The 20,179-nt window shown below is 40.0% G+C and overlaps 2 protein-coding genes across 2 annotated transcripts; one reads left to right on the top strand and one right to left on the bottom strand.

Annotated features, from left to right (window-relative positions):
* The first annotated feature begins 11,868 nt into the window (after positions 1-11,868).
* Positions 11,869-12,840, top strand: LOC126079106 (olfactory receptor 51S1). The gene has a single exon (XM_049890039.1). The coding sequence runs from the start codon at positions 11,869-11,871 to the stop codon at positions 12,838-12,840; it is 972 nt and encodes a 323-aa protein (XP_049745996.1).
* Positions 12,841-17,304: 4,464 nt separating this feature from the next.
* LOC126079930 (olfactory receptor 51A7-like) lies at positions 17,305-18,264 on the bottom strand. Its single transcript, XM_049891285.1, has one exon. The coding sequence runs from the start codon at positions 18,262-18,264 to the stop codon at positions 17,305-17,307; it is 960 nt and encodes a 319-aa protein (XP_049747242.1).
* Between the last annotated feature and the right edge of the window lie 1,915 nt (positions 18,265-20,179).

The raw sequence follows: 20,179 nt of genomic DNA, 5'->3' as shown, positions 1-20,179 counted from the left end.
CCAAGATTTCTAAGAATTTTTTGTCCATTTCTTGGGATTTTCTAAATAGACTACTAGGCCATCTGTGAACAGACTGTTTGCTTTATTCGTTTCCAATAAGCATGCCTTCTTTTTTTTTTTTTTTTTTTTTCCTCATTGCCTCACTGTGATGGCTAGGACTCCCAGTACTATATTGTATAAAAATGGTGAGACCATATAATTTGCTTTTTTTGTTTCCCTGATCTCAGGTGGAATGCATTCAACCTTTCATCATTAAATATGACGTTAGCAGGAAGACTTTTTGCAGACATTCTTCATAAAGTTGTAGAAGTCCCCCTTTGTATTCCTAATTTGCTGAGGATCTTTACCATGAATGGATATTACTACAAAATGATTTTTTGCATTTATTGATATGATTTGTGACTTTTATTTTACAGTCCTTTAATATGTTGAATGATTTTTGTATGTTGAATTATTCTGTATTTCTAGGATAAACACCAAGTAGTCACACAGTATTTTTTTAGTGTGTTGCTGGATTTGATTTACTAACATTTTTTGAGGATTCTATGTCTTGAGTGATACTCATCTGTAGTTGCTTTCTTTTGAAATGGCTCTGTCTTCTTTTGATAATAGGGTAATTCTAGCCCTGCTAGAATTGGTCTGTTTCATTTAAGTTTTTGAATTTTTGGACATCAAGTTGTTTATAGCATTACTTCATAATCTTTCTTTAATGTCTCTAGGCTCTGTAGTAATATCCCTTCTTTTATTCCTGATATTGATTATTTGTGTGTTTTCTCTTTTTTCTTTGTCAGTCTGGTTATGGGGCTGTGGTAGGCAGAATTTTAAGATGCTCAATAATCATTGCCCCCCCCACCCAGTGTTACAGCTGTGAGTGTTATAATATACGGGGGGAAAAATTACCCCAGTGAACCTAATTTAATTATTTAAGCCATTTAAAGTATGATAGTTTCCTCCCGCTTATTGCACAATTGGAAGTCAGAGATATTTGAAATACAAGAAGGATTTGACATGCATTGCTGGCTTTGAAGATGGAAGGGTCCACATGCAAGGACCAGAGTGGCCTGTAGATGAGAGTGATGGCCAGCAGACAGCTAACAAGGAAACAAGGACCTCTGTCCCACAACTGCACAGAACTGAATTCTGCCAACAACTCAAATGAGCTTGGAAGCAGATTTTCCCCCCAGAGCCTCCAGATGAAAAGCCCAGCCCAGTTGACACCTGAGCAAAGAACACAATTGAGCCTGCCGAGAATTCTGACCCATAGAACTGTGAACTAATAAATGGGTTTTTGTTTTAAGCCATTAAGTTCGTGATAATTTGTTACACAGCAAAGGAAACTCATACAAGGGATATCAAAAAAGCTTTTGTTCTGTTGACTTTCTCTATGGTTTTAATTTCATTGCTTTCTGCTCTTTATTATTTCCTTTTTTTTTTTTTTTTGCTCTGGGTTTAAATTTAATTTGCTCTTCTTTTTCTAGTTTCCTAAGGTGAAAAATTAGACTATGAATTTAGGATCTTTATTCTAATATAAGGTTTTAATGCCATAAAATTTCTTCTCAGCACTGTTTTATTGTCATCTTACAAATTTTTATATGCTGCATTTTTATTTTCATCCATTTTTTATATTTTCTAATTTTCCTTAGGACATATATAACATCATTAATTCCTAGATCCATTAAATAGTTACTGAGTGACAACTATGTTAAAGGAACTATACTAAACACATAAGTAGATACAGAAATTTAAAGAAAACCTATCAGATATTTGGAGAAGAAATAAAATAAATACAAAAAAAAATAATTTCCCACCCTCCAGCCCATTAGCCCACATTCATTTATCCCATTAATAAAGTACCATCTATACATAAAGGCGGTCAGTGCTCAGATAGACATGAGGCCCTTTCCATGGTACAGAGTTCAGAGCAAAGATACCCCAAGACCTGCAGTGACGAAAGTATAGAAGAGGGTATGAGCAGGGAGCCTAAAACAGGACCAGGATACAAGGTTGTGGACATTTGAGGGAGACAGGGCAAATGTAATCAATGTTCCAGCTCCATTCACTATGGGGCTAAGCTGCAGTAGAAAGTTTGAGGACAGCATTCCGGTCCAATGGATCACACCAGCTGGAACTGGTCTGAAAGGAAGTGTCTGAATTCAGGAGAAGTTTGGCTGTATCCTGTTAGTTGTTGTTGTTAGGTGCCATAGAGGGGTAGAAAATTAATACATTACCTCCTGAAAGGAAGTGGAAGTGACAGGGCTGAGCCAGGATAAACCCAGGAGCTGGTATCTTGTTACCCAGGCCTGCTACAGGGATTATAGGAACAAAAGCACCCTGAAAGTTCTCAGAGAGGGGAGGAGCAGTGGATGGCATGGCACACAATGAGTGCCCAGGTTGTTGATAGAGATTTGGGCTGATTGTGCCCAGAGTGTGAAGGAAAAGCCACAGACTGGGATGGGGGTGGAGGTGTGATACTCGATCTATCAGAAAACAAAACATCTATTAAGACCAAGAAAAGGCAGGGATAATACAAAAGTGCAGGGTACAGGGAATAGAGAGGAAAAGAGGGAGTCAAAATGACTGGGTCAGATCAGTGAAAAGGCCCAGTCAAGCTAACTGTTATATCTCAGAGATGTCTGACTTTATATGTGATAGTGTGCAAGTGGCCAGGGATGAAGATCAAACAATAACCAGGATAAGAACTTATTCTGTAGCCCAAACGAAGTCTTAGTCTGTGAGTTGTTTCAGGGCTTAGCCTGAAGATACAAAACAAAGTAACTAAATGATCTCTGCAGAGATGGAGCCTATGACCTTGGTGCTATTAGCACCATGTGGTACCCCGGAGCTAATGGCAATTAGTACAAAGACAAGCAACAAAACCAGAAGGTGTCCCTGTGGACTGAGCCTAGGGCACTCTCTGGGGATCATTATCTGCTCTTCAGAAAAAAAAAAAAAAGACTGGGTGGTGTTGCCATAATGGCCAAAACATAGGGAGGTCAAGGCAGGGCAGGGCCTCAGGGCTCATTGGGTCTGTGAGTTCAAGACCAGTGTAGGGTGGACGGGGACCTGCTTCAGGGCTATCAGAACAGGACTGAAAGCTAAGGATGGAGGAATTCTTCCATTAAAAGGTTATTGTGGTTCTTCCTCTGGGCAAATCAACAAGTCCTCAACTAACCACAACACCCTCATTGAGGCTTCCCCATGGGGCTCTGACAACAAAAGGCTGGACGCCTGTGATCAATTTTCCTGTACCTCACACCCCACCCACTCCCCTAAATGAGGTACAACAAGGGTAACACAAAGAATACACCCAAGACAGTCCACTAGAACACCAAAGTGCATAAGGGTCTCTGGGAGAAGCCAAGTGTGGTGAGTGAACTGCACAAAGGGAAAAGTGGGTATGGGAAAAGACGATAAGACTAGTGGTGAGATTGATAAAATAACTGAGGAGAGGGTAGAAAGTATGGTGATGAAGAAAGAGGGAACAGGAGGGAGAAATAGGTGTGGAAGTTACTGTTTTTCAGCCTGGAAGCACAGAAAGGGAACAAGGGAAAGAATATGTTTCTTCTTAGAAATCTACTTAATTTTTAAATCATTGGAAAGTAGGACAGGGCAGAGCAGGTGGAGAGATAGGAAAAGCACAGTGCCCTTTGTAGAAGGTAGGGAGCTATAAGGTTCAGAATCTGAACACTGGAACAAAAACAGCTCATCGAATTCAGCAGACTTATTGTAAGTACGCTGGATAGATGCTGTTACTATAGAAATGAAAATCTAGTCTTTGTCTTCAAGTACTTCACAGTGTAGTAGAAAGGCAAGGAAAAAGTTACAATCGTGTATTAAAGCAAGAGGGATGTATAGAAGTGGCGCATGGAGGTAGTAGAAAAGGGAATTATTTATTTGGAGCGATTTATACAGGTCTTACCACAGCTAGTAGCTTCTGAGCTTCAGTAAGGATGGATTTGTTCCTGAGACGAAAAATGAAGAGAAGGCAGAAATACCTGCTGGTACAAAAGCAAAGGTTATAAACCAGCATGCTGTATTTAAAATTGGGTAAAGCCTTAGACAACTAGAGTTAAAGGACCCTAATATTTAACAACATACTTTAGAACTAGGAAGTCACTTGGAACAGAACTTGCTGAGCAAACATCACTGAGGGATGTCATAAAATTGTGTCGTGTAGTTCCAAGCTTGTTGTTGTTGTTGTATGCCATCTAGTAGGTTCCAACTCATAGTGAGCCTAAATGACAGAGTAGAAATGTCCTGTAGGATTTCATAGGCTGCAATCTTTATGGAAGTAGATGGCCAAGTCTTTTCTCCTGTGGAGCCACTGCGGAGTTCAAACCATGGATCTTTTGGTTTGCAGGTGAGTGCTTTAACCCTTGCACCACCAGAGCGCCTTAGTTCTAAGCTTACTAGTGAACAAAAGCTCAAAATGGTAGAACTTGAGGACTTTGGAAACATAGTAGTGATATCTTCCGTTCCCTGTTTATGGGAAGCTTTCTGCTTTCCTTGTCTCAATAATAATTTGCTAGGTCCCTTGTCCCCAGATTCTCCAGGGCAAAGCTGAATATCAAGGGCTTCCCCAATGAGAACACCACATGAGAAATAATCTCAATATAGGGAGTAGCAGAACTAACCATTGCCTTTCTATCCCAACTTCCTACAAAGATTTGAGGCTAAGAATATGGGAGGTTATTGTCTAAATTTAGGCCCTATAACTTACATAATCATTTCTGTACCCTAGATTGTTTTAATTATCAACCTCAGTTGTTACACTTGGTTTTTTTTTTAATTCTCTCTATATGCCTAAGTCTTTTATGTCCATATTTCATAATGTACTGAATCACTTGCTTTGTTAATCTACCCATGCCATACATCAACTGTCTCCAGCAGATTGTTTGATGCTCAACACTGAATATAAACCTCTCAGTACATGCAGGGTTAATGTGGACACAAATGGGGGTCTCTCAGGGTATGGAGATGCTTTGGAGATAATAAGTCCACTTTCCTTGCCATTTCCTCGTACTCTGATCTCTCCCCCATGACCCAGCTCCTGGGGAGTTGATGCTATAAGTCCCTTCACATAGCCCGCTACTTGAAGTCATTCTAGCACTGCAGCATTCATCTGTAACCAAAGACCGTGTCTGACTCATTCTCTTCTATACTGGTTTGGTAAGTAACAGGGAGAATTGTGGTGAGGACCGTAATAGCCAGGATTAGGTCTGGACACAATTGTAAAGCGAGCAATTATTTTTATAATACTTGCCATCTCCATGTGGCTGCTCAGATCTCTCCCTTATGCCAGCTTGAATTCTCCTCTAAAACCAAAGATCCTATGTCCCATCCCTTTAGTGTCTTTCAGAGTGGTGGGGAACCAATCTGGTAAATAAATTCATCTTTTGTCATCTCCCAGAAAATATTGTTCAGTATTTATAAATGTCTTCCGGAGACAATATCCTCACTTTTGTTTTTGGATCAACAGAATTAAATCTACAGAAAGCAAGTTTGAGACAGAGGGAGCTTACTTGTCTTTGTAGCAAGCTGTAAGCTATTTTAATGTAAAATAAGAATGGCCTAATGATTATTTGTGAGACTGAATAATAGAACAGTGAGGTTTAGAAGTCTGGTTTGAGTCACAGACCAGCCAAAGAACCCCCATGTGATCTCAGCTGATTTCTGAATTTGTTTGTCTGCATACCTGGGTAATTATGAGTGTGCATATAAAAATATAATAATATTGTTATTAACATCCCTATATTTGGTATAGTTGTTTTTAAAACATTTTCTAACCCGTTATTTCATTTAATCCCCATTTAAAAAAAGGAAAACTTCCAAAGCAGTTAGAATAGGAAATTATGGTATTAGGATTAATACCCTCATTCTTTATAGATGAGTAAAATGAAGATCAGAGAGAGAAAGTATTTGTCCTCAGAATATCTAAATAGAAGCGGGTAGAGATGAAGCTAAGAAGGCAGTCTCCAGGATTCTATTCCAGTCTTGGATGGTGTGCCACGAGAAAAGCATGTAAGTAGAAGGCAAAGACCTGGCTGTCACTGTAGTCTAGCACAGTATTGTGTTGTGTGTCTAAGGCTGGGCAGCATTTTACCACTTTCTTTTTTAGTTATCTTCCTCTGTGAAATGTGGATAATATCTCTCACTGCTGCATGAAAAATGGTTTTCAGGATCAAGTGAGTTAATAGATATGAAAGTATTCTGAGAATTGTTCATCAGGATACAAACAGTATGGGATAGAATCATTCCTACATTGTACTGTCTTCTGAAGGAATGTTGCTTTTAAAATGAATACATAATGTTGGTGTCACAACCTCCCTGCATACATTCAGAAAATTAAAGAGCCATTGGGTCAAAAGGGAATCATTAACCTTAGCCACAAAATTAGTGTTTAAATCCTTTCTACAATAATGAATTGCAAGGTGGCCACCCACCCTATACTATTTCTTTGCAATTACACTGTTCTGTCTTAGCACACATCTGAGCTGAATCTAAATTTACTTGTCTATAATTTTGCATTCATGTTGGTGTATGCAAGTAGATAGGCTGTTTATGTAGGCAGGAGTGTTACAATTTCTTTGTTTATGTGTGTGTGTGTAGTAGGTCTATATATAATCATTTCAAGTTTGTATAATAATTTGAGCTGCATTTTTACAAATGTATATAGCTATATTTTATATATTACATATTATGTATACATAAAATATGTTAAATATATAACAAAAGTGTTTCAAAATATACATTTGCATAAGCAAATCTTACACCCTGTGGGAACAAAGCAGTACAGGGTAAGTATAAATACGTAAAGTGTAAGCACATTCGCACGTCAGTGAAAAGTCATAGGTAAGTGACTGCAAGAACATGTGTCTGTTTTTGCCTCTGAGGGTATGTATCATTGCATGTGTATGTGCGTGTACATCAACAAGATAGAGGTTTGGGGGAAAATGGAGGTTTATGAGATAAGCGAAAAAAATGACTCACAGAAGCTAAGAAATATGATCCCAGAAACCATTCTTTTCTAATAGGGCTTTTTTGTGTTTAAAACTAAAAGGAGACAAGGGTATATGCCTGGGAGAGCTGCCTTTCCCTTTCACCTCATGCCATCGAAGAGAATGAGGCAGGGGGACAATGGTGTGTGTGTTCAGAGAATGAGTGAATACCTGTCTGAAAAAAGACTCTCTGAATAGAAGTCACTCTGTGGATGCTCGGATGGGTTTGAGTGTGTCTGTGAGAGGCTGCATGATTTGACGTGAATTTAACACGTGGTGTGATAAACATCTGTAGATGTATGGCTATTCTGAAAATAAGTTTATTGGTGAGAAACACCTCGTTTCTCCTTGATACATACGAGATATGATTAAAAGAGATCCGCTTGTTGTTGACTTTCTGTTTATGGTGATGGAAAATTTGGCAGCGGATATTGGTAACGGTTGCACAACATAAGTGAGGTAATTGATGCCATTAAACTGTACATGTGAAAGATGTTGAACTGGAAAACATTGTGTTATCTATATTTTTACAAAAATAAAATGGGAGATATGTTTATGATTCCCTGTGTATCTAATGTGTATATTGATGAGACTGAGCTGACTCGAAGGCACCTAACAACAACATGTGCAGCATATGATGGTGATGAGCCTCTGATGAGAGAGAGAGAAAGAGAGAGAGTGTGTGTGTGTGTGTGTGTGTGTGTGTGAAGGGATAGGGGTTACTCAGTGTGTATCTATATTTGTGGAAAATTTATTGAGTCTTTGTATTTACATAGATGTGATTATGGGAGGTGGCAAAAGCTTGGTTACGAGTGTCTGCCATTTAGGGTTTGTGGAGACGGATGTGTTAGTGTAAGGTCAGATGTGCTGTGCAGGTGCTTTGGTTTCCACGTGCCTTTTCCTGTGAGCTCATGCATATGTATCAGTACGTATTCAGAAGTGTTTATGTCTTAGGGAATGAATGCTCGTATATGCCTGAATCTTTGACTCTGTCTGAGGGTGAATGTACATTTCTGTTTGAAGGTCTTTTAATTTTACATGCATCTGCTTTGAAAACATTTGTTTGTGAATATAAACACTTTCTTTTTTACGTGTGTGTGAGTGTGTAGTTGTCTCTGGGTGAATCAATTTGGATAAGTATGTGTGTGGCTGTGTGTGATTACATATGCATATATCTGTTATGTTTGGCATACACACTGATTTCCAAATTTGAGTATTCTTTTGCACGTGAATGACTGCAAATGGGGGAGAAACCGTTACCAATATCCGCTGCATACTTGTTGTATGCCTGAGTAGGTGTGAATGAGAGGGAGTTCAAAATGCTGTGAAAGGATGAGTCTGTCAAATGTGAGGGTGCCGTGTGGTAGCTTTAGATATCCTCAGAAAAGCCTCTCACGCTTTCCTCAACAAGCATAGTCTCATCTAGCAACTATAATCACTGCCTGACCTGTTTGTAATGAGCAGGGATGCTCTGTGCAACGTGTGGTCTGCATCAGGATCCTCTGTTTTCCTAATTGCAAGACCAGGCACTCAGAAACTCCATCTAGGCAGCACTCAAGGCAGAGAAGCAGAGACTCCAAGAGTCACACAATAAGAAGGCTGGGACTAGAAATATTATGGGATGAAAGGACTACACTAAAGGAAAAAAAAATTTGGAGAAATTTATGTGAGGTGTGTACGAGGGCTAGGTGGGAAACAAGCATAAGTAAGAAATAAATGCTGGAAGGATCAAATCCAGGAGAAAACTCAGAGAAATAGAGTTTTAAAGAAATTGGGTGCAAAAGATTTATGAAACACATTTATTCAAGGCTTAATGTAAATCAGGAACTGGATCCACACAAAGAATAAAATCCATTACCTTCCCAAGAATGTCACAGTTCATTGAGGAGGAGCATATAGAAAGAAATATTTATAATTAAGAATTACTGAGGAGGTAAATAATCCACTCCAGGGGGTGCGTTTGGGAAAGGTGGTTGGCAGGGGTTTAGGGAAGAAAGGAAGCAATTCCTGAATTAGATCTTGATGATAAATATGGTAAAGAAACAGATAGTGAAGGAAAAGGAAATCCCATTTGTAAAATGTGTTTTTAAAAAGCATGCAAGTCTACAGCATATGGGAGGAAGCACAGTAGTTCTAGAAGGTTAAAGTGAATGGTGAATGGGTGGAAACAGAATGGGAATGGGTCAAGCAGTTGAGATTGTCTGGAGCCAGATGGTGGCACAGTGTGATCTTTCTTTTAAAGCAGTGGGAAAGTCAAAGCGTTTTAAGCAAAGATGCCACAGCCAACTATCAGATTGCAAATTAGAAATACTGCTGTGGGATCTATGTGCAGGAAGGATGGGAAGGCAGAGGAATTGGCAGCAGGGAAACCAACTGGGATAGTGCAAATGAGGATCTCAGCAAAGGCCATGGCATTGTTGACGAGTAAAGAATCGGATACAAGAGAAAAATTTAGACGAGGTGATGGAACTTACTAAATAATTGATAATTTCCCATTTGATACAGGAATGTTGTTGTTGTTCTTAGCTGCTGTCAAGTGGGCCGCTGACTCAGGGCTACCCTATGCACAATGGCTGGTTTTATTGTGGTCCATAGGGTTTTCATTGGCTGATTTTCTGAGGTAAATCACCAGGTCTTTCTCCCTACTCTGTCTTGACCTGGAAGCTCTGCTGAAAACTGCTCAGTGTCACAGCAACACACAAGCCTCCACTGACAGACGGGTGTGGTGGCTGCACCTGAGGTGCATTGCTAGGAATCGAACCAGGATCCCCTGCACAGAAGGGAAAATTCTACCCCTGAACTACCGCTGCTGTTCCCTGAACATTAAGGAAGCCTAACTTTATGTCTTTCCTTCATGTTTTCCTTTGGTGCCTGTGGAAATCCTCACTTTGGGGAGAGGACCTCAAAGTCCTTGGCACTGCAGCTGTGGCTTGCTCAGCATGGTTAGATGCAAGATAGGAGCATTTTACAAGGAGACACATTCTAGAGCAAACCACGACCTCTAGATGGGTGCACTAAGGAGCTGAACAAGACGTTTGCCTGGCTTCTGAAAGTTGTGGGGGATGCTGCATGACTGGAGTGAGGGGATGATTCCTGAAAGGCAATTTGCAGTCTGGATTGCAAAGGCATCTGGAGACCCAGGCTGGTGTTCTCTGGGTAGTTGACGGATTTTCAGAGAGTTGAAATGCCAGAAATGAGTATCAGTTTCTACTTACCCTCTTTGAATACCTTCTGTTGGATTTATTAAGCTCTGTGTTTAGTTTGGAAGTTATTACATTTTATTTTTTTAATTTATCTTTCTATTTGAGCACATATATACACATTTAGATTTTTCTAATAAATGTTTAGAATTAATGTGCAACTATATCTTTCCCTTGAAGATGTAAAGAGCCTGGTATGTTTTTATTTCACTTTTTCTTCCACCCCAATATTCATATTAATTTTTATCTAGAAAGTAAAATTCCAAATTCTTTAGGCTTTTGATTGGGGGAGGAAAGTACAACTATAAGCTTTTTATTTTGGAATATTGATGAGTTTTGTTGTTGTTCTTAATCTCTCTACCACTGTCTCCTAACTGAAGAAGTTAAAGGAGTTTTTAAGATGCATCTGCTATGATTTCTTTTGGATTATTTGAATGTAAGATGCATGGGACTTCTGGAGATTTCCAGGTTGAGGTAAATACAGAGGGTCTGTAAGATATTCCTGAGATTCATTATAGAATTTAATCGAAATCATAATATTAGGTAAGACCACTGAAGGAAAAGAGGAAGGCTAAATAAAGATCCCTGAAAAATATCAATGTATAAATTGTATGAAACACAGCAAGATGAACTAGGGAGGTAGATGCTGATAAATAGAATTAAAAAGGAAAGAGGGGATTAATAGCAGCTGGAGCTCGTTGAGAAATCAATCAGGCTTAGGAAAAACAAGTGCCACTTTGATTTAGCAATATAGGAGTAACTGATGACCTTAATGAGAATAGTTAAAAAACCAAGCCAAGCCAGTTGCCATTGAGTATACTCAACCCATGCTGAACCCAGTGTGTCAGAGCAGAACTGTCCTCCACTGAGTTTTCGATGGCTGATTTTGCAGAAGTAGATCTCCAGGACTTTCATCCAAGGCACCTCTGGGCGAACACAAACCTCTAACCTTATGGTTAGCAGCCAAGTGTGTTAACCATTTGCATCAACCAGGGACTTCCATGACAGCAATTAAAGGGTACCAGAGTGTGAATGTGTTAGAGCGGTACAGAAACCAAATTGCCTGGGACCAGGAGGAGAAAATACAGTGGATATAGGGGTACTGACCTTCTCCTCAGGCGTTTGCCATTAAGAAAGGAAGCTAGGCTAGAAAAAAGCTAGAGAGAGAGGCAGAGCTAAAGGTAAATGAATAAACAATTTAGGGAGAGAAAGAGAGCTTCGAAGGCATCCATAGAAATGTTCCATGATAAAGTATAAGTAGAGGGAGCCCTGGTGGTTCACTGGTTAAGTGCTTGGCTGTTAACCTAAAGGTTGGCTGTTCAAATCCACCAGCTGCAATGCAAGAGAAAGATGTGGCAGTCTGCTTCTGTAAAGACTACAGCATTGGAAACACTATGGGGTAGTTCTACTCTGTCCTGCAGGGTCACTATGAGTCAGAATCTGCTCAACAGCGATGGCTTTTTTTTTTTTTTTTTTTAGAAGGGATAAGTATGGCATAGACTATTACACGGTATGTGTGTGTGAAGAAAATGTGTGTGTGTGTGCGTGTGTGAGGTGGGGAGGAGAGAAGACAGGAGGTTTTAGAAAACACCACGAAAATATTTCATAAGATTAAGTTAATCTTTCTAATCAGTTTTCAGGTTCCTGAGTTCCAAGCTGGATCCTCAACTATGTCAGCATTATTCACCCAGACAGCCTCCAATAGCAGCACTTCAATGGCCCCCACCTTCTTGCTGGTGGGCATGCCAGGTCTGTCAGCTGTACCCTCCTGGTGGACGATCCCTCTCATTACTCTCTACCTTCTCTCTGCCCTGGGCAATGGTACCATCCTCTGGATCATTGCCATGGAGCCCTCCCTGCACCGCCCAATGTACTTCTTTCTCTTCATGCTCAGTGTTTCTGACGTTGGCTTGGCCACAGCACTGATGCCTACCCTGCTGGGCCTTGCCCTTGCTGATGCTCACGTGGTTTCTGCCTCAGCATGCCTCTTCCAGATGTTCTTTGTCCATGTCTTTTCTGTCATGGAGTCCTCTGTCTTGCTCACAATGGCCTTAGATCGAGCTTTGGCGATCTGCCGTCCTCTCCACTATCCCGCACTCCTCACCAATGGTTTCATTAGCAAGATTGGCCTAGCCATTGCTTTCCGATGCCTGGGTCTCCATCTGCCCCTGCCATTCCTCCTGGCCCACATGCCCTACTGCCACCCACAGGTCCTAACCCATTCTTATTGCTTACACCCAGATATGACTCATCTGGCCTGCCCAGGAGCTTGGGGTGCAGTTTACAGCCTCTTTGTGGTCCTGTCGGCCATGGGATTGGATCCCGTGCTTATTTTCTTCTCCTATGGCATAATTGGCAAGGTGTTGCAAGGTTTGGGATCCAATGAGGAGCGCTGGAAGGCTGGTCAAACCTGTGCCGCCCATCTCTCTGCCGTGCTCCTCTTCTATGTGCCCATGATCCTCCTGGCGCTCATTGACCGTCTTAGGTTGCCAATACCTCAGCCTGCCCATACTCTTCTCTCCTATGTCCACTTCCTGCTTCCTCCATTATTAAACCCAATTGTGTATAGTGTCAAGATGAAGGAGATTAGAGAGAGAATAGTCAAGAGGTTGCAGCGCATGAAGGTGGGCTGTGCTCAGTAAGGAAGATGTCCTTCCACATTTGGTGGGTCAAGACTACCTGATGCAAAGATTTCTATAACCCTGCATGAAATAGTCAATCAGGCACACCTAAGTGCATATACATGAATATATCTGCCTGCCCCTAAAAGTGCACATGTATATATTGAATGCTTACAAGCCTGAAAGAATGGAAGTGATCCACCCACTGTTACACTACATGTGAATGGCATAGAAAGGACAAGAGCCTAGGTTTGTCACAACCATCCAACTGTGCAGCTATTGTGGTTTTCCTGTTGTTGTTTATTTCCCCATCTCATCTATACTGCCTGATAACTGAATAAGTTGAAAAGTTAAGTGGCAACACAACAAAAGAAAGAGAAGACAGAAATATTCTGTTCACCTAAGTGGAAGATCAACCATGAGTGTTGGACCCTCATAGGAATTAGGCATTCTGACTTGCCCTTAGGGATTGAACAAATGAAGAGGGCACATGTAAGTCTCTTACTTAGACTCTTCAAACCAAGAGACATGGTATATAACTCTGATCAGGCTGGGGTCAAAGAAGAGGGAAAGGAATTTTTTTTTCTATCCTGTATGTAGTTTTTAAAATGTTAGTATAATTTTTGAATAAATAAAGGCATATTTATTGTTAAATTTTCAAATAATCCTGAAATAATAAAATCATCTTAAACTATATCATCCAAATATAACTACCATTACCATCATTATGTAAGTAACAAACATTTGCTGTGTATAATTCAGTGACATTAATTATATTCATCAAGCCACCATTACCTTTTTAGTGAACACTAATAAATGCAAAATTTTACATAAAAGGTAGATGAAATTATTGGTTTCAATTCTTTGCTTCCTAGTGGTAGTATTATCCACCCACACCCACATCATGGGAGTCAAAGTGGGCAGAATGTACTTATCCTTCCTTTGAGCTTGGACACATGACTTGCTCTGCTTAATAGAGTGTTAGTGGATGTGATAAGAGCAGAATCTTAATTGTGACTTCGCAATGGTGTTTGACTTCTTGTGTTGTGATTCCCCAGGTAGGTACTGCTCCTTCAATCTCATCCCTAAAATGAGACATATGGTTTTAGACTATATGCCCAACCTGGAGCCTAGAGTCAACCCTAGATGATTAGAGACCTAAAGTAGAGCCACTAGGCCAAGGCAGCTTAGATCAAGAGGACCTCTGTCAACCTGATGCCTGGTGACCATGACAATAAATACTGTCGTTATAAGTAACTGAGACTTTGTGTTTGGTAGTGGACTAACACAACATGTTTGTTGTTTTATTCTATAAACATGGTTAATTTCCTGATGTATTTTTCTTGGTGTTCATATAATATGAGGAGCTTACCTTGTCTGTAGCGTAAAATTAAATACTATATATGCCTTTCTAAATCTTTCTTTTCTTATGGTAGATATCTCTCGAAGTCATCAAGTATAGATGTAATTCATTGAACTGCTTGCATGATATTCCATGGTATGGATGGATTGAAATTTATTCAACTGTTCCTATTAATGAGTATTTGAATTCTCTTCAGTGTATTTGCCACTACAAATAATGCTGTAATAAACATCCTTACACAGGGTCTTTAAAGATCCCATTACCTCATTTTAAAGAAATGAAACTGCAACTTGGGACTCGTTCAAGTTACCTTTGCATGGACCTTTGTAAGTCAGTGGCAGATATCAAACTGAAACCAGCACTCTTGGCTGCCTCCGTGTATTTACTACCCTACTAAGTGTGGGGAGCAGAGAACTCTCACTTTCACAGCAGGGCCTCAACTGCTATCTGCTGGTTCTCCCTCTCTCCTGGCTACTGGCCATACCCGCACCAATCCTGTCAAAACTTTGAGGTGTCTAGTGCTGCTATTGTCATACCAAGCCAGCAGGGGACAATCTTCTCTCTTTCTGCCGGTTACTCTCTCCACCTCAACTTAATTGATATATTTGGTAAGTCATATTCTTTCTCCTCTAATCTGCAGAAATGAAAGTAATAGCCAGAATATTTATAATTGTGAACAAAATGTAACAGTAATACAGGAAGTTGTATGGAGCACCAGACAAAAAATAGCTTTGCAGAACCCAGTTCTCTGGGTTGGTCCCATTGCTAAACAAAGTGTGTGTGTGGGTGTGTGTGTGAGAAAGAGAAAGAGATAGATTGAGAGATTGAGAACTCAGAATAGGGGTCATAAACTTAAATGCCTATAGGAGCCAGGCCAGTAACATAAGTGGAGAAGGTACATACTCATAGATCATGTGTGTGAATGGTGGGGACTGTGTAAACTAAGCAGCCACCCACTTCTCAGTGGGTTCCTACCGAATGTTTCCATGTGGAATTTAGGCCTAGTGTTGCCAGATCTTCCCATATTTGGGAGCAAATTTTAAATATTTTTATTGAAAATAATCTAGATACTATCTTGTACAAACAAAATTGTCTGAAGACCATATTGGGATCATGTAACTTCTAAATACATTAACTTATTTAATCCATATAGTTCAAAGAGAAAGACTTGTTCATTAATTTCAAAAATTTAAGTAATTTTGTCCAGATTACACAGCCAGGAAATGGCAGGAATGAGACTAGAGGACTCTTTTCCTGACTCCAAGTCCTGAGCTTTTCCATTCATCTTTTCCACTCATCACTGTCAGGCCTCGTCTATCACAGTAGAAAATTTAGAAGGACATGCAATCCCTTATAGGTCTACTTACTCTTTCTTCTGTGGGTTGGCTTCCAAATCCTCAGTCTGGAACTACATTATACCTTACCGTATAGAGAAGTCCTGGCTCCTGGTCCCCTAAGTAAGGATAGCATAATTCTAGTGGCTCCTAAAGTTTCATGCCAAGGCTGGCCCTTTTTCATTAGGATATTCATGCTGCTCTTTTGCCTGGCTCCATTTATAATGCCAGGAAGTGACAGATGAGTTCAGGGAACTTAGATATTAAAAGTTGCTAGAGTGTTCTCTTGGCCATAATGGTGCAGATCTTGTGTTGTGGCTTGACTGTCATTATTGGCAAAAAGTATTCTAAAACCAGTTTCCATTGAGCCAGTTCTGACACATGGCAACGTCATGTGTGTTGGACTAGAACTGTGATCCACAGGGTTTTCAATGATGGGTTTTTCAGAAGTAGACTACCAGGTCTTTTTTCTGAGGTACCTCTGGGTGGATTTGAACCTCCAACCTTTCAGTTAGCACTGGCCCATGGACTCCAAAGGCATTCTAGTCTTTCCTAAATTCAGATGATATCATGAAAGGGATGAATCTCTGTCTCTCACAAAGGCCCCTTAAGTGTCCACTTCTTGGTAAGAAATGTGGAAAGGAGAGAGTGCCGAGGTAAGGCTAGATGATGACTGTCCTGATTCACCCCTGAATCTGCCTAGCAAAACCGGTGGACTATTACGTATCCCCTTCATTACACACTGAATGACCTTTGGTACTTTGACACAAGTTTTCACTTTTCAGAGAAACTTCTGGAATTATTTTTTTTTCTAATATTTATTAGACTCCATTTTACCAGGGCTACCCCTTTGGTACCCCTTTATCCTTAAACATTTTTTTTAGTTCAAATTGATATATTCTACCAAGTATATACTATGGACAAGGTACTTTATTATGAGGGAAACTTAAAGTTTAATAAGACACAGCTCTTGCCCACTGGAAGCTTGCAATATAGTTGGTGAGAGAGATGTATGCACAATGTTGGAGTTGCATACCAGTCTCCACCCATTGAGCCCTGGTAACTCAGCTTCTTGTCTTTACTATAAGTACTGCCAAATACCAATGATTTCCTATAATCTACCCCCAAAATGACTTCCCCCAAAATTGGCTTCAGCAAAAACAGTCTCTCTAGAATCCCCTTTTCATATTGCCCCTGAAAAGTGCTTCTTGAACATGAATCTACATACCAATCACCTGGGGATCTTGTTAAAATTCAGATTCTGAAATAATAGGCTTGCAAAAGGATATGAGCTTCTACAATTCTAACTACTTTCCAGGTGATGCTGATGCTGCTGAACAGTGCACCATATACTATGAGTACCAACATAGAGAACATACTTAGACAAACTCAGACACATTGTAAAGAGTTTAATGTAAATCACAACCTGGAATCAAATCAAGGTATGAAAATTTTAAAAAGTTAAATGGATCCAGAATCTTGCACAGGAAAACATTTCCTAGCTCATCCTCAAAAGTCTGTATAGACTCTTACTCTTCACTGTTATACCAGAAGATAGATGTCATCAATCCCCCCCCAAAAAAAAAAACTCCACACATTCTTTATGAACTATAGACATCTTCTTCCTTAAAAGCAAAAAAGCTGTAGTATATTAGATGCTCAGTAAGAGTTAATAGGTTAATTATTTAACTATGTAATGGTAACTTAAATACTATAATTACATAGAATCACTTACCCACTCCCAAGATATGTTATTACAGAGAATGTGAAAAGTTCACCTTTTCCGCATCATTTAGACTTCAGACCAAGTTTTTCCATGACTTTCACTCTAATCTGCTGGGTTTTTATACAATATACAATGGGGTTCATAAAGGGTGGCACAAGCAGGAATGCATCAGCTATCAAAACCATAGCCAAAGGGGACTTATGCTTGACAAAGCGATGCATGATAGCCAAGGTGATGATGGGCACATAGAAGATGAGCACAGCACAGATGTGGGACACACAGGTGTTAAGAGCTTTGACCTGTTCCCCATGCGATGCAATACCCAATACAGTTTTTAGGATGAACACATAGGAAATAGCAATGAACACACTGTCTGACATTATGCAGAGTGCAACAAACAGACCATAGTAAAAGTTAACCCTATTGTCAGAGCAGGCAAGCTTCATAACATCCTGGTGGAGGCAGTAAGAGTGTGATAATAGGCTTTTATTACAGTATCTAAGTCTCTTCAAAGTAAAAGGAAGGGGGAGCACTAAGAGAATGCTCTTAATAGCAAACGCCAGTCCAATTTGCACAACTCTGGAGCTAGTGAGGATAGAGCTATATCTCAGGGGGTTGTGAATGGCTACAAAGCGGTCAAAGGACATGATCAGGAGCACTGAAGACTCCATGTCTGTGAATCCATGGATAAAGAATTCTTGGGCAATGCATGCATCAGCAGAAATTCCCATGGTATTGAACAAGAAGATCCTCAGCATAGTAGGGAGGGAGGAGAAAGACAGACCCAGGTCAGATAGGGCCAGCATGGAAAGGAAATAGTACATGGGCTTATGCAGAGAAGACTCTGTCCTGATGACAAATAAGATGGTGCAGTTGCCCAGTATGGCCATGAGGTACATGAGGCAGATAGGGATGGAGATCCAAGTGTGTGCATGCTCCAGCCCTGGTATGCCAATCAATAGGAATGTGGAGATTTCAACTTCAGAAATATTGAAAGGAAACATTATAAATAGGTCTCCCATTTTTCTGCTTCTGGGTCTGTAGCAACATAAACAACAGACAGAAATTCTCTCTTAGTTGTATTTACTGAAATTTTGGACGTTCGGTAGGTTAAATGTATTTCAAATCTAATACAGCTGGTCCTTAAGATGTCAAGAAATAATGTAGTATATAACTTTAGCTATTTAGAAATATACGTGTATATGGAGTAGATCTAAACAGGCTCTTCATGTTATTTATTTGAAATGTTCTTTATTCCCTGATATATTTCTAAACAGCTTTATAGCTTGCAAGTAACAAGGTATATTAGTACCATCTTTTCAAAACCACTACTTATCGACACTGATGCATCCAGTGAACTAGGTTGGAATGTGTTGAGATCCGGAAGACCTCTAATACCATGGGTGTTGTCAATGCTCATGTACTCACACAACCACAGATGCTATGGCAGTAGGAATTAAAGGAGGCCTTAAGTGCATATTATTGTTTATGAGATACGTGTGTGAAAACAAAATTGAACAATAACAGGGGTTGACAAAGTGTGATCTGTGGCAAAATTCAGCCCACAGCCTGAATAATAATTTTGTCTTAACACTATGGTGGCGTAGTGGTTAAGAGCTACAGCTGCTTACCAAAAGGTCAGCAGTTCAAATCCACCCGGTGTTCCTTGGAAACCATATGGGGCAGTTCTACTCTGTCCTATAGGGTCACTGTGAGTCAGAGTCAACCCAATGGTAATGGGTTTTGTTTTGTTGTTTTTTTGTACTTTTAAGGGGTCTATTAAAATAATCACAAGGAGAAGAAGATGTAGTAGTGACAGAAATGGTATGTAGCCTAAAAAAGTCTAAAGTATTTACTTTCTGGTCACTTACAGTAAAATTTTGTTCACCCTTGGACAAGAAAATTGTGCATATAAACAGACACACACATACACACATCCAAAATCATGGCTGTGTGTGCAAACATGGATGGTACAGTAGCGTGCGTCAAAAAGAACTTCAATGTTAAGATTAACATTTTATTTATTTTGTTAAAAATAAAAGATGAAGCAAATATACAAATGCTTAAATATTCCAGTCAGAATTGTGAAAACTAAGGTGTTTTCAAAAACTGTCCATACTTTACTAAAAAACCCAAAACCAAACCCAGTGCTGTCGAGTCGATTCCGACTCCTAGCAACGCTATAGGACAGAGTAGAACTGCCCCATAGAGTTTCCAAGGAGCACCTGGCAGATTCAAACTGCCAAACCTTTGGTTAGCAGTCATAGCGCTTAACCCCTATACCACCAGGGTTTCCCCATACTTTACTATATCCCTTTAATTCTTACCGTCTCTGTTTTTTTATGGGGAGTCTCTGAGCATTCCTTGCAAGAATAGAGAAAGGAGAGATTGTATCTACATAGAAGAAATTAGAGGATGACGGGTGAAAATAGAAAGCAGTGAAGAAAAGGGGAAACTGCCTAGCTTTTCTCTCTGATGTTAAATTTTGAATAGGCCATTGTCTTACAGTGGCTTAAGATAAGAGCTGTGAAGGAATGTGTGGGCCTGCCATACAGTGAAGACAGATGATAACATAAAGCGGACAGACACAGATAACGTATTTTCTACTTACAGGACTGAATGTTCCATTTTTTCTCAGCCTTTCAACTGTGGTTATTGCTCCCCTGACATGCACCACATATCACACTGCCATTTAACTACTGGCCCTGCTCAGAATAGTCACAGGTCTTGCCCCTCTCTCCCTGTTGTTGGATTCCTTTCCTAGTGCTTTGGCTTCTCTGTGTCTGTCCTTAGATCAGTAACAAATTCAGGTTGTTCTCTTTGGTACTTGGACTTGATATTGCTCATACTCCTGGTACCAGAATCACGTACAACTTTGGGTGGCTCTCCTTTTAATATCTATGTACCCAAAAGAATCCCTAATAGTGTAGCTGATGG

This window comes from Elephas maximus, chromosome 7 (assembly GCF_024166365.1).
Source record: "Elephas maximus indicus isolate mEleMax1 chromosome 7, mEleMax1 primary haplotype, whole genome shotgun sequence".
Lineage (NCBI taxonomy): Eukaryota > Metazoa > Chordata > Mammalia > Proboscidea > Elephantidae > Elephas > Elephas maximus.
This window is presented reverse-complemented; position numbering and strand designations above follow the sequence as displayed.

Bases quoted from the DNA above. Each gene is read 5' to 3' on its own strand.
- LOC126079106 (XM_049890039.1), top strand. From the start codon at position 11,869: ATGTCAGCATTATTCACCCAGACAGCCTCCAATAGCAGCACTTCAATG.
- LOC126079930 (XM_049891285.1), bottom strand. From the start codon at position 18,264: ATGGGAGACCTATTTATAATGTTTCCTTTCAATATTTCTGAAGTTGAA.